Source organism: Vidua chalybeata, chromosome 20 (genome assembly GCF_026979565.1).
Source record: "Vidua chalybeata isolate OUT-0048 chromosome 20, bVidCha1 merged haplotype, whole genome shotgun sequence".
NCBI lineage: Eukaryota > Metazoa > Chordata > Aves > Passeriformes > Viduidae > Vidua > Vidua chalybeata.
Window position 1 is genome coordinate 6,502,920 of NC_071549.1, and position 12,788 is coordinate 6,515,707.

Here is a 12,788-nt window from a genome sequence, read left to right on the forward strand (position 1 = left end):
GCAAACAAACAAACAAAAATTCCAAAGAAAACAAGGCAGCCTGGATCGGTGCCAGGTGTTTAACAGAGGTAGAAGAAGGCTGAGGCAGCACGAGACCCAGGAGACCTCAGCACCCAGACCTGGCTGCTGTGTCCAAGAAACACAAACTGTGACAGGGAGGAGCATGAGGAGGGTTCGGAGGCTCTTGGGGGTCACGGGAACCCTTCACCACAGCAAGAGTAGGGGGGGCTCAGTTTTCCTGTCCTAGAAGGAGAAAAGCTATCAGGTGATCCACGGCCAGCTATAAATACCCCAGGGACTGAGTAAACAGCATGGGGAGAAAAAAAAAAATAAAGTGAAGCTGAAGAACAGCACTGACACAGAGACATGTTTTTAGAAACTGGCCAGGAATGAGTTTAGCTGGGAGGGAAGTGACAGCTCCTGCCCTGGCACAGCCACTGGGCTAAATGATGTGGTACTCTTCAAAGGCTTGGGCAGTTTGGGAAAGGAGATGACAAAGCTGACAGCACGACAAGGACAGACCACCATGGGACAGACCCCAGGAAGAGCTCCAGCCTCTGTTCCTGCCCCAGCAGAGCACACAGATGCCTCTCTGCTTACAGACAGCACTTGCACGTGGATCCCTTCCCACTGCCTGCTTCCAAACACTGCAGCAGCTTTGGAAAGTCAGACTCCCTCCGCCCTCACCTGCCAGCTCTGCCTTGCAGACCTCCCACATCCAGAGCTAACCCCCCAGCACAGCCGAGGGAAGCATCCCCAGCAAGCAGACACCAGCGCAGCCACGCTGCAGCAGCGTGCATGGGGAGCCACACGCTGGAAATCTGCAGCTCATTTCCCTTTCACTGCCCAGACACAGCCAAGATGCTTCATCTTCAAGCAGGAGAAACATCCTGGCTCCATGGACATGGAAGGTTCTCCCAGCAGCAGCATTTTCTCAAACCAGGCGCTGGTTTGAGGCTGTCAGGTTGCTGTCAGCTATTTACATGCTGCACCCAGAGTGAACTGGCTCACGTGATGTTCACTTCTGGCACAGCACTGCTCAGCTCACAGGCTCAAAATATCCATCCCATTAGGGAAAAAAAATGGCTTCTTATAAATCAAATGTGGGACTGTCCCAGCCACTGTCATAAAACGGTGTCAAAACAAAAGCAAGCCCGTGCAGAACAGGCTGCTGCTCCAGTCCTGCCAGGATGAGCAGCTTTATTTGGATACCAGAATATTTGGTGTTATAATCACAGCAGCAGATGATTCCACTGCAGGAAAGGGTGCTTCGTGCTGGCTGCAAAACTTCAGCCACGTCAGACTGTGGGGATTTGGTGCCTTGTGCTGTGGAGAAGCACCCATGGGAAGCAAAAGGGAAAAAGCAAAACCCACTGTGTTTTCTGAAACACCCCAAATCCTGAACCCCAGCTGAGCATGCCAGAGGAGAAGGATTCATGAGGAGCTCTGCAGCAGAGGGGCTCTGGACACTCAAACCTGCACTCCAGGCTTGGGCTCTGCACAGGGCTCAGCTCAGTGAGGGAGAATTCAGAATTCAACAGAGCCAGAAAATCTAAAAAAACCTCCCAAACCATAATCCTAAGGCTGCTGACAGTTTCCACACTCTGGAGAATATTCCTGGTAGTATCTTTGACTCAAAGGGTGACTGGGAAACCCATCTCCTGAAGGGCATTTAATTTTCATTCCAAGGCTTTCACACCATGCGAAATAACAGAAAAAATACACAAAACCCTTCTACTACTTTAGATACATCTAAAACCAGATTACTCTGCAAATCCTCTTTGGCATCTCAGTTGCCTTCACAGCAGGAATGAGGCGTGGGAGGTGGCAGGAGCTTAGGGCGCCCCTGGAAATCTCATTTTCCAGGCAACTTCCATCCTTATCAGCACGGCGCCAGGTGCACAGGTGGATGGTCACTGCCCAGCTGCCACGTTTGCACAACTGCAGCTTGGAACTGTGTGGAGTTTAAAAGGCTGTCACTACACCCTGTGTCCTGCCACAAGCTTCTCCACATGGAAGCAAAGGCAGCCAGGGCCTGCCACAGAAGCCAGAGCCACACAGATAAACTCCTGCAGACCCAGATACCCTTTGAGATAAGCAGCTAAAATTAATTTTCTCTGAAGCTGCTTGTGACAGCCCATCATCTCTCCTCAGCCCAGCTCCACTAAATAATCCCCTTCAGTGAAAAACACCTTTCCAGAAAGAGGCTCCGAGCTGCATCACTGGAATTGGGACAGGGAAAGGTGAAAACCGATGGGGTGAGACTGGATTTTGTGCACGCATTTCCCAGCTGAGCACTCAGCAGCCCGGCATTGGGTATGTCCCTAGTGGTGACAGGGACTTGAGGGTGCCACCACAGCATCCAGAGCATCGCTGTACCCAGGGGCTGTGCTGACACAAGTGGGGCTGGTATGGCAAGAAGGAGCAGGAAACAGCCTTCAAGCACCACAACCCCACAGGCTGTCCCCGCTGTGGCCCCAGCGAGGCTCCAGAGCAGAGGGGGTCACCAGGAAGGCTCGATGCTTCTCCAGTTCACAGCTCGGAGCCGGCCCTCGGCTCCCCCAGGCTGAGGTTGGAGGAGCCCGGTGGCTCCCGCGGCCCCAGCCCGGGCGGTGGTGGCTCAGGTGGCCGGAGGGGTGGCCGGCAGCTCTTTGCCGGGGCCGGAGGGCGAATCAGCACCGCTGCCGGCCACGTTCTCGTATTTCGGCTCTTCCTCCGCGGCAGCGTGTCCCTTCCTTTCGAGGCTGCCAACTAACTCCGGGCTTTTGCCCTTCTCTGTGGCACCTACGGTTTCGCTGGCCCCGTCCTGGGCACCGGTGTTTTTTGACGAGAGAGATGCAAGGAGGAGGGACAGTCTCTTCGCAGCGGGATGCTGCTGCTTGCCAGGGGCTGACTCGGCAGGAACCCCCGGCACACTCTCCCTCTGCTTGCAGCTGTTCTCCGAGTCCCTGCGCTGCGCCAGGGCCCGGCGAGGAGGTTTCTGGATGGCCTCCATGCTCCTCCTCACCTTGGGCTCTTCCTTCGCAGCCCACTTGCCCCTCTGCAAGCTGCCCAGACGCTTCAGCACAGCCTGGACCGGTCCCTCGCCAGTCCCCTCCGCCTTGGGGTCCTGCCCCGCCGTTCCCACCATCATGTAGATGGTGGTGACATTGGGTTCCTTCCCCTTCGCCTCCCAGCTGCCGGATTTCGCAGCCGCTTCCAGCGCCTCCACTCTCTGGGCCACATGCCTGGTGCTGGACACCACCCTGCGGCGTCCCCCCGGGGTGGCCCGTGGCGATGGCCGGTGGCTTTCGTCCCCCTTGCCGAGGGGCTCGGGGTTCTCGTAGCAATCGCTGGCGGGGCGCTCGCTGGGGGGCTCGGCCGCCGCATCCCCCGGCGGTGGGGTCAGCCTGGAGGGGCCCCACGGAGCCTTGGGCTTCCGGCTGGGGCTGGGGGTCTCGGCCGCCCCGAATTTTGTCCCTTCGGCGAAGGACACAGAGGGTCGCTTGGCCTTGGCGATGCTGGAGGTGCGGGGGATGGCGAAGGGCTGCGAGACATCCTCGGAGTCGAAGGCGGACGGGTCCGGGAGCGCCTGGCCAGGGGGGGATGCCCCATCCTGCAGCTCAGCCCCGCCCAGCAGCGGGATGCCTGTGGGACAAGGTGACACGTGTTACGGCTGCCGCAGCTGCCACCCTGCCCGGGGACATAACTGGGGACACTGGGACAGGAGCTGATGCAACAGGATTGTCCCTGGCATAGTTTCCCAGGGAGGAGGTTGTGAAATGGGGTTGCCCCACTGGGCACGTCCCATCGTCCCATCGCACACAGCCAAACACAGCCCTGCAGACAGGAAAACAAGGACAAGGAAATAAACACAGTCTGTGCCAAGCACAGCTCCCTGGGACTGCCAGGATTGACCCCAGAGGTGATCAGAGAGGAGGAGGAGGAGCAGCAGCCATGGGCGTCACCTTCTCTGGGAGGGACGGAGTACTCGGGTCCCTCGTTGTCGGTTTCGAAGGAGGAGAAGGAGCTGTCTGAAACCCACGCAGACGATGGTGGCTCAATGAAGCTGGGGTTGTAGGGGATTTCCATGTCGTGATGGGAAACTGGGGAGGAGAAGACACCCAGCTGAACTTGAGCACCCCAGGGTGCTCGGGGAAGAGGGGCTTCAGGCTTCCCCCCAGGCAGAGAGTGCAAAGAGTGCAGCGCTTCTGGAAGTGCTGTCAGCAGCTCTCATTTGCTCACCTGTGACTTTGGGAAGTTTCGAGGTCCCCAGGTTAAAACAGGGCATGAGAGCACTGAGGTTGGCCAGCACCCCCTGCACGTGGTGCTTCATCCTGGCCACCACATCATCGTCCGGCACAGCCGCCCTGCAGAGCAGAGATGGACATCAAGGGACACGGGAGATGGGGTTCTGTGTCAAAGGTTGAAAAATGTAAAAAAATACCTGTCTCTGGCATCTGCTGAGCCGGCACCACAGCAGCAGCAGGCGACACAGAGCAGCAGCAGCAGGAGAGGGACAAGGATGGCGGCTGCAAGGGCTCCGTGGTCCTTCAAACCTGTGTGAGGAGATGGGCTGAGTCTGGCATGTCCTGTGGCTGTGACGCCTATAGAACAGCCCTGCACGGAGAGAGCAGGAGCTGACAACTCCTGGTGGGGCCAGGAGGCACCAGGATGCATCCCAGCCCCCCAGCACCTTCCCCAGTGAGGATGTGACCGTCCCTTGCCCAGTGCCAAGGAGTAAATGTGAGGATAATCTTACTCAGCACACAGTCACCCTGCACAGGGTCGCAGGTTCCCCGGGAGCACTGGCAGGGTGAGGAACAATTCACTCCAAAATACCCCTCGGGACAGGTGTCGTTGCAGCTGGAAGAGAGAGGAAAGGAGGGAAATGCCCCCAGAGAGAGCGAGGCTCCAGCCCAGCCCCACTCCCAGCATTATCCCAGCATTATCCCAGCATTTTCCTGCCATTACCTGTCTCCCCAGTAGCCTGCCTGGCAGATGCAAACTCCTGTCACGGGATCACAGCTCCCCGAAACACACTCGGGGCAGAGGAACTGGCAGCCATCACCAAAGGTGCCCACGGGGCAGGAGTTGTTGCAGCTGCCAAAACAGAGCAAAGCCATCAGTGACTGCACCCCAGAGCAGGGACACCCCCAGGGACCAGTGGCCTCACCCTGGGCATACCTGGGCCCCGTCCAGCCGGGGTCACAGCGCAGGCAGGACCCGGTCTGGGGGTCGCAGGGCTCCCCGTGCTGGCAGCGGGGACACGGCTGGAGGCAGCCGTCCCCATGGAATCCAGGAGCACAGGGATCCTTGCAGAGGGTCCCGTTCCAGCCGGGCTGGCAGGCCAGGCAGAAACCATCCACGGGTGAGCAGGGCTGGCTGCGCTTGCAGCTCCCACAGCTGTGTGGGCAGAGAGGCACTGAGGTCACAATGCCCACCCTTGTACCCCTAAAAAGCACGTTTCACCCCACAAAATCATTGAGCATCATTTTGGACCAAGGGGAAATACACAGTAGTGCCTAATGCTCTGTGGTAATAAGAGGAGAGGAGGGCAGCAGAATATTCACAGTAATCACAGAATATTCACAGTAATCACAGAATATTCTGAATTGGGGGGTTCTGCCTTATCACCATGGGGAGCGGGATAAACGAGGACCAGATTTTAGGGTGACACTTTCTGCTGGCATTAGCGAGGTGTTTCTTTTGGGGCAATGCTGATGCTGCATCCAACCTGGGATGCTCAAACCCAGCACGGGTCTCCCTGCCCAGCCAAAGGGACAGACACAGGCGCAGAGCCTTCCCCCTCGATCTGACTGCAGCCCGCTGGATCCCCCTGCTCCCCCATCTCACCTGTGCACGCACTGAGACCCGTATTTCCCTGCCGGACAGGGGTCCCGGCAGCTCCTGCCCTGGTAGCCGGGCTCGCAGGTGCAGTGGCCGGTGACAGGACTGCAGGAGCCGTGCCCGCAGTCGCAGCGCCGCTGGCACGCCGGTCCCCAGTAGCCAGCCAGGCACTCGCACTTGCCCGTCTCCTGCGCGCAGGGCGAGACGTTGCAGGAGCACTTGAAGCTGCACCTCCTGCCCCACCAGCCCGGCAGGCAGCGGCACAGCCCGGTCAGGGGGTCGCAGTGGGAGGTGGAGGGGTTGCACTGGCATTGCTTCCTGCAGTTGGGTGCCCACCAGCCCGGCTCGCAGTGGCAGGCGCCGGTCAGGGGGTCGCAGCGGCCGTGGGGGCCGCACTGGCAGGGGAACTGGCAGAGCCCTCCCCAGTGGCTGGGGTCGCAGGTGCAGTGGCCGCTCACGGGGTCGCAGCGCCCGTTGGGGTGGCACGGGCAGCTCTGCTTGCAGTCGTGGCCCCAGTACTGCTCGGGGCAGCCTGCGAGGGGAAAGGACACGGGCAGGATGCGGAGAAGCCCGGCAGCCCCCCGAGCACCCAGCTGGCTTTAAGGGGGGGATGGCTGGGGCTGAGCGCGGGGGAGGCACTCACGGGAGCTGCAGTCTGCTCCGAAGAAGCCGGGTTTGCAGCGGCACAGCCCGGGTTTCAGGCACACCTCGCCCTCTCTGCAGGCGTCCTCCCCCTCGCACACGGCTGTCGTGGCAGGAAAGGCACTCAGCACTCTCTGACCGGGGCTCACACCCCACCTGCCAGCCACCCACCTCCCGCCGGGACAGCATTCCCAGGGAAACCACCATCCCGCTTCCCGCTCCATCCCTCCGGCTCAGCAGCTGGGGGTCCCCGCGGGGCGAGACCCCACTGACACCGCTCAAGGAGAGCTGCAGGGCTTCCCCCAACACTCAGAGGGATCCGCCCGGATGAGCGTGGGGACCACGCTTTGGGATTCACCCCCATCCATCACTCACCGACCGTGCACGCCCTCCCGTCCTGCCTCCAGCCGGGACAGCACGCCGGGCCGGCCGGGAACCTGCGGGAGAGACCGGGGGTGTCAGCCTGGGCCGGGGGGCCAGGGTGGCTCCATGGCCTCGGCCAAGGCGAAGCGATCCTTGCCCCAGTGCTGAGAAGGCGGCGTGGCCCCCAGGGCAACGCTCCGGAAGGAAACCAGAAAAATAGAAGGAAATTTAGGAGGCTGCAGCCCGAGTGGGCGGCTGGGCTGGGCTGCCCGAAGCGCTGGGAATGTCCCCACGGAGAAGTGCCGGGTGTCCCATGCCCTGGGACAGGCTCACAGCTTCACCAGCAGTGCAGAAACGAAGCACTGAAGTGAAGGCCATGAAAGGCATCACCATTGATGGGAGACAATGGAAGAGGCAACAAATTCAGGGCACATCAGTCCCAAAGCTCTTTGGGGTTTGCTACAGTGACATTTCCCCACAATGAGTTTTGCCAAGGGTCCCATATTGCCCCGTTGCCCTGTGCTTCGAGGGTGAATGAGAAATAAACCCTGGAGAAGGGATCTGATGGCCCAAATGCCCACACATGCCCCAGCCACACTCCCCAGCACCACCCCAGTCTCTGCACCCAGGCCGTGCCAGGCTGCACATCTCTGTCCATGGGAGGAGGGATGGACAACAACCCCTTGGGGCTGCTGAGAGGCCCCAGGAGATGGAGTGGCACAAGTGGGGACCCGTTGGTACCTACCTGCAGACGTTCCTGCCCTCAGGGTCGAGCTCCTGGGCAGAGCTCTGCACCCACAGCCACAGCTGGAGGCAGAGGATGGGCCGGGCGCTCTCCATTCCAGCAGGGCACCAGGGCCCCAGTCCTGGTGGCTCCCCAGCCCCACGCTGGTGTCCCTCTGTCCCGTCTGTCCCGTCCCACCCGTGGGGCGGCCTCTTCCTCCCTCCAGCCTTGGGTTTCTTCCTGAGGAAATGCGGGAGGAGGCGCCCCGATCCAGACGTCAGGGGTGCGGCAGGGAGGGGGAGCAGGGAATGCTGCTGCCCGGGCTATTTCTGGCCCTGGCTGCCACCCCACCACAGAAAGGGGCACCCAGGGGCTCAACACAGCCACACAGGGGCTGGCACCTGCCTGAACATCTCACCTGTGCCACTCCACTCCCCCTGTGCCATCCTCCATCACCCCCAAAACTGCTTCAGCCAACATTCCCCCAACCCAAACAAGGCGTCCAGTGCCACCCCCTGCCTCAACCCCCATCAACCACCCCATGGCACTGCCAGCCCCTGGCAGGGGCTCAGAGGAGGGGTCCCTGTATCCCCCATGGCAACACAGCCTGACCTATGTTGGCCTTTGAAGGGCTGCTGGCCCCTGTCCCACCTCGCCAAGTCCCCAGGAGCTTTGTGTCAGCAGATGCACAGGAAACACCTTTTTCCTACCCGAGGCCAGCTCAGCCGGGGGGGCTCTGGGTTAGAAGCACAGTGCTCCCCTTGGCCGTGCAGGAATTAACTCCTCCATGCCCAGCACTGTGGGATCACCCCTCTGGAGCCCCCTCCCCATCACAGCTGACCCACCAGAAGGGGCTCGGGGGCACAGCCATTAGGAGAAGGGTAAGGGAAATCTGGGAGCATCACCCAGCCCTTCCCAAGCAGAGAGCAGAGGCTGCAGCCAGAACCTCAGAGGAAAAACAAGAGACTGATTTATTTCCAAATTAAAGGTAGAAAGTACCTGATCTGAGGGGACTGACTCGCCCCCATGAACACAAGGATTGTTCCAGTCTGCCAGGCCCCAGAGGTGGCAGGAAGAGGTGCCAGTACAAAACTGATTCACACCATGCCTGAGAAGTGCAGGAGTGGCCCTACTGGTGCTGATCCTGATGGCTCCCAGCCACAGGAGCACCTGGACACCCAGTGCAGTGTGCTCAGCCCCTGCCAGCCATGTGGGGACCCCAGGACAGCCCAACTGGACCTTCACATTGCAGGGAATGGGGGAGCTACAGACAGAAAGGGGTGAGGTAAAACACCCACAGAGCAGGATGGGGCAATGGAACTGTGGGCTGTGAGCAGAGGGGTTTGCAAAGAGCCACCAGGGGATGGGAAGATCCCTTTTGGGGTGTGGAGAAGGAAGAGGGTGCAGACCCCCACCATGCTGAGCTGCAAGCAGGGAGCAGTGGGGAGGGGGCACAGCTCTGAGGGCCCCTCTGTAGTTAAGCTGTAACCACAGTGAAAGGGTGGCTGGTGGGCAGAGATGCCCAGAGGTGCTGAGCTGTCCCATGCCAGGCTGGCAGCCCACATCCAAGTGTCCCAGTGGGTTTGCAGGAACCTGCCCACGCTGTGGCTTTGCCACCACCACAGCACGGGGAAATGCCGGGGCTGCTGTGCTGCTCTTGAATCCACTGGAAGAAGAGGATCCAGGAAGTTCTGCTGTGAGGACAGATCCTGCTCCTGTTCCCGTGGAGTCAGAGTGGTGCTGTGGCTCTGTCAGGGCAGCTGGACCCTGCCTTGCTCTCTCCCTCTGGCTCCAGCTGCGTGTCCAGCGAGTCAATGATTTCCCAGGTTCCGGAGCAGCTGGATGTGGGGGGGTCTTTGCTGCTGCCCTGATACCACAGCCCAAAACTGCAGAGAGAGCAGATAAGAGCTGTGGGGAAGAAGAACCTCCCCAGGGAGGATGTGGAATCCCAACCTCCCTCTGTGGTGGGACACAGCCTGGCTGTGGGCCCTGGGAGCATGTGGCACCCAGGACAAGGCAGATCCCCCTAAACCAGCAACCCCTGTTTTGGCAGCATCCCTGCCAGCCCTGCACCAGCCTGCTGACTCTGTTCCCATCATATCCAAGCTCAACTGGTGCCAGATCCCAGCTAAGCCCCAAACCTCTCCACTGGCAGAGCCTCCTGTCCCTACCAGGAGCAAACTTACAAGCTCCTAATTTTGGAGTCTGGAGGCTGAGCATCCACACAGTCTGTGCCATGACCTGGGAGCCAGGAGCCCTCCTCTTCATCACTGCATAAAGAAATGGGGGCAAACCTGCACTGAGCCACAGCAGCAAGTGCAGGAGCCACTTGGGAGTTTGTCCAGTGCTGCCAGTGCCACCACCTCACCTCCCTTTTGTCACATGCATGCAGGGACAAGTGGCATTTGGCCAGCCATGCCTGACTGGTGACAGGGACACACGAGTTGCAGCACAAAGCCCAGCCCCTGTGGCACAGCTATGCCAGAGCAACACATCAACTGCAGACATCAAACCTTTGATCTCTGAAGGGAGGAGGCAGCTCTGGGCTTGGGGAAATTCTAATCCAGGGCACCACGCACATGGAAACACTGGAGCAGGCCAGGCAGCACCCACCCTGCACGGGAGGATCCCAGCACCCAGCCTGACTCACCTGCTCGCCGACTCCTCCGTCGTTCCCAGCATTTTGGCTCTGATTTTTTTCCTCTGTTTTTTGATATTTGACTTCATTGCATCTAGGAAGAAGCTGGGAATTCTCTCCTCGTTCAGCAGCTCCCTGGTAAAAAGCAGCCAGCTGGTTAACCAAGAGCCTGGGGAAGATTCTGCCATGACTGTGGTGGGAGCAGCCTCTGATGGGCCAGGGGTGGCTGCAGGGACAGGACTCACCTCTGGTAATAGGCCAGCTCCTCCTGCACCAAGAACAGGTTGGTCTTGAGCTCATTCCTCTCTTGCAGGATCTGCTGCAGCTCTTCCTTGGAGAAGCAGCAGTGAGCAGGGCTCCTGTTCCCATCCTGGTGCTGCGGCTCCTCTGAGGCTGACAGGGCTCCCTCCTGGAGGGCGTGGAAGGAGAGTCAGCAGGCAAGCAGAGACCTCAAAACCCACACCCAAAGGCTGGGTGCACATGCAGGCAAACATGGAAAAGTCCCAGAAATGTCCCCACCTCAGCCAGCAACCACTGCCCATCACCACACGTGGCAAAACCCCCTCATCCTCTGTGTCCCATCTAGCTTTAACTCCGACCACTTCATCTTGCTCCACTCGTAACAGCTTTTACAGAGAAGGTGCTAGTGGCATTGCAGACACCACACTGTTCAGTTTTCAGCTGTGATGTTTCCTTGAGTAGCCACGTCTGGGTGTGCCAAAATCTCCACACAAGGCTGGGAATGCGGGGTCAGTGCTGGTGGTGCCCAGCAGCAGTGAGGCCACAGCTCAGACTCACCACACCAGGCTCTGGCCGCCGGCTCTCCAGGGCTGTCCTGCTCCTCCTGCTCGTTTCCCTCTGGCTCTGCAGCATCGCAGCCTCCAGGTCTGATTTCTGCTCCAGAGCGCTCTTGAGCTGGGCCTGCACCACGGCCACCTTGTGCCGCAGCTCCTCGTTCATGGCCATGAAGCGATGGAGCTGTTCCTGCAGCTGGAAGGCCCAGGGCAGCCAAAGGTGAGGCAGTGTCCCCACCCAGGGACAGCAGTGCCACCTGCCCCAGCAGGCTCAGCAGCTGTGACAGCCCTGAGGGGGGGGATGTGACATGAAAGCAGGTCCCCGGGCCCTTGGCACACCACACCCCTGAGCTCCCCCACCCTCACCGCCTCCGTGTCCCGGCTCTTGCAGACGATCTCGTGGGCCTGGGCACGGAGCTCATCCCTCTGCCTGTCCACCACCTCCTTCAGCCGCAGCATCACCTCCCGCTCCTTCCGTGCCGTGCTGTCTGAGACCAGACAGGGTGGACAGGAGTGAGAGTCCCCAGGGACTCCCCCAAGCCCACAGTGCTATGAAGTTTCTCAGTGCTTCTGCAAAGTCTGACTTGTTCCTGGTAATCTCACAGTGGAAAGAAGGGAACTGAGAGTTTTAGACCATTCTTGGCACATCGTTGTGTTGCCACAGCAGCCCAAACCCTGTGCCTGCCTCCACCACCCTCCTGGAGGCTTGGGGTCCCTGTGATTTGCAGAACAAGGTAATACCTGTGCTCCCTGCTAGGACAGGTCTCCAAGGTGAGAGAAAGGAGAGCAGCATTCCAGGCTCCAGAAGAACAGGTTCAGCCCTGCACCCAGCCTGCCGCTCCACAGGGACACCCTGTGGCATCAGGGGACCCCAAACCCACGGGGACACCCACCTTCCTGGGACTGGCTCTCCGCAAGCTGCCCCAGGAGCTGGCGGTTCTGCTCCTCCAGGCAGGCCAGGCGGCCGTGCAGGGCTCGCTCCCGGCGCTCGGCCTCCCACAGCCTCTGCTCCGGGTCCTGCGGGACGGGGACACCGGGTCAGAGCCACCCCCGGGGGCAGTGACAGCCAGGTCAGCCAGGCCAGCGCTGTTCCAGTGGACGGTGGCAGCCAGGTCAGAGGTTTCCCAGTGGACAGTGGCGTCAGTGCCACCACCCCGGAAAGGAGGACAGCTGGATTAGAGCCATGCCAGGGGGACAACTGGGCCAGACAGGTCGGAGGTATCCCAAGGGATGGGGGACAGCAGAGACAGCCATCCTTTGGGAGAACGGAACAGCCACACCGCAGCCGCCCCAGGGGATGCACGACAGCGCGGTCAGAGCCATCCCCTGGGAAAAGGGAACAGCGGGGTCGGAGCCGTCCCACAAAATGTGGGACACGCGTGTCAGCCCCACGCCCGGGAAGAGCGAACAGCCGGCTCGGCGCCGTCCCCACGGCCTCTCCTGCGGGGACACGCGTGGCTCGGCGCAGGTCCCAGCTCCCCGCTCACCTCCGCCTCCTGCGGCCCGAGCGGCGCCGCCGCCTCCCCCTCGGCGCCCGGCGGGGCCACCAGCGCCTCGAGCAGCTCCAGCAGCCGCACCACGGGCGGCACCAGCCCGGCCACGGCGTCGGGCCCGAAGCGGGCGGAGAGGCGGCGCAGCTCGGCGCCCAGCGCGCCCGCCATGCGATAGACGTGCGGCGGCGCCAGCCGGGCCGGCGGCGTTCGCCACAGCGGCTCCGCCATCGCCCCGCGCCCGCGCACGCTCCGCCCGGCCCGGCCCGCCCCGTCCGGGGCCGCCCCGAGGCGGGACCTCAGCGCCC

The 12,788-nt window shown here is 60.8% G+C and overlaps 2 protein-coding genes across 2 annotated transcripts; both read right to left on the bottom strand.

Annotated features, from left to right (window-relative positions):
* Positions 1–1,657: 1,657 nt before the first annotated feature.
* On the bottom strand, positions 1,658–7,751 carry SCARF1 (scavenger receptor class F member 1). Its single transcript, XM_053960852.1, has 11 exons — positions 7,580–7,751; positions 6,847–6,908; positions 6,473–6,574; positions 5,836–6,361; positions 5,167–5,385; positions 4,954–5,082; positions 4,742–4,845; positions 4,427–4,538; positions 4,225–4,349; positions 3,948–4,085; positions 1,658–3,627 (listed from the first exon to the last, which is right to left on the bottom strand). The coding sequence occupies exons 1-11, from the start codon at positions 7,672–7,674 to the stop codon at positions 2,621–2,623; spliced, it is 2,619 nt and encodes an 872-aa protein (XP_053816827.1). The 5' UTR covers positions 7,675–7,751; the 3' UTR covers positions 1,658–2,620.
* A 754-nt stretch (positions 7,752–8,505) lies between these two features.
* On the bottom strand, positions 8,506–12,711 carry RILP (Rab interacting lysosomal protein). The gene is made up of 8 exons (XM_053961565.1): positions 12,478–12,711; positions 11,884–12,007; positions 11,357–11,478; positions 10,995–11,186; positions 10,442–10,605; positions 10,209–10,331; positions 9,745–9,828; positions 8,506–9,444 (listed from the first exon to the last, which is right to left on the bottom strand). Exons 1-8 carry the CDS (start codon positions 12,709–12,711, stop codon positions 9,288–9,290), a joined length of 1,200 nt encoding a protein of 399 aa, XP_053817540.1. The 3' UTR covers positions 8,506–9,287.
* Between the last annotated feature and the right edge of the window lie 77 nt (positions 12,712–12,788).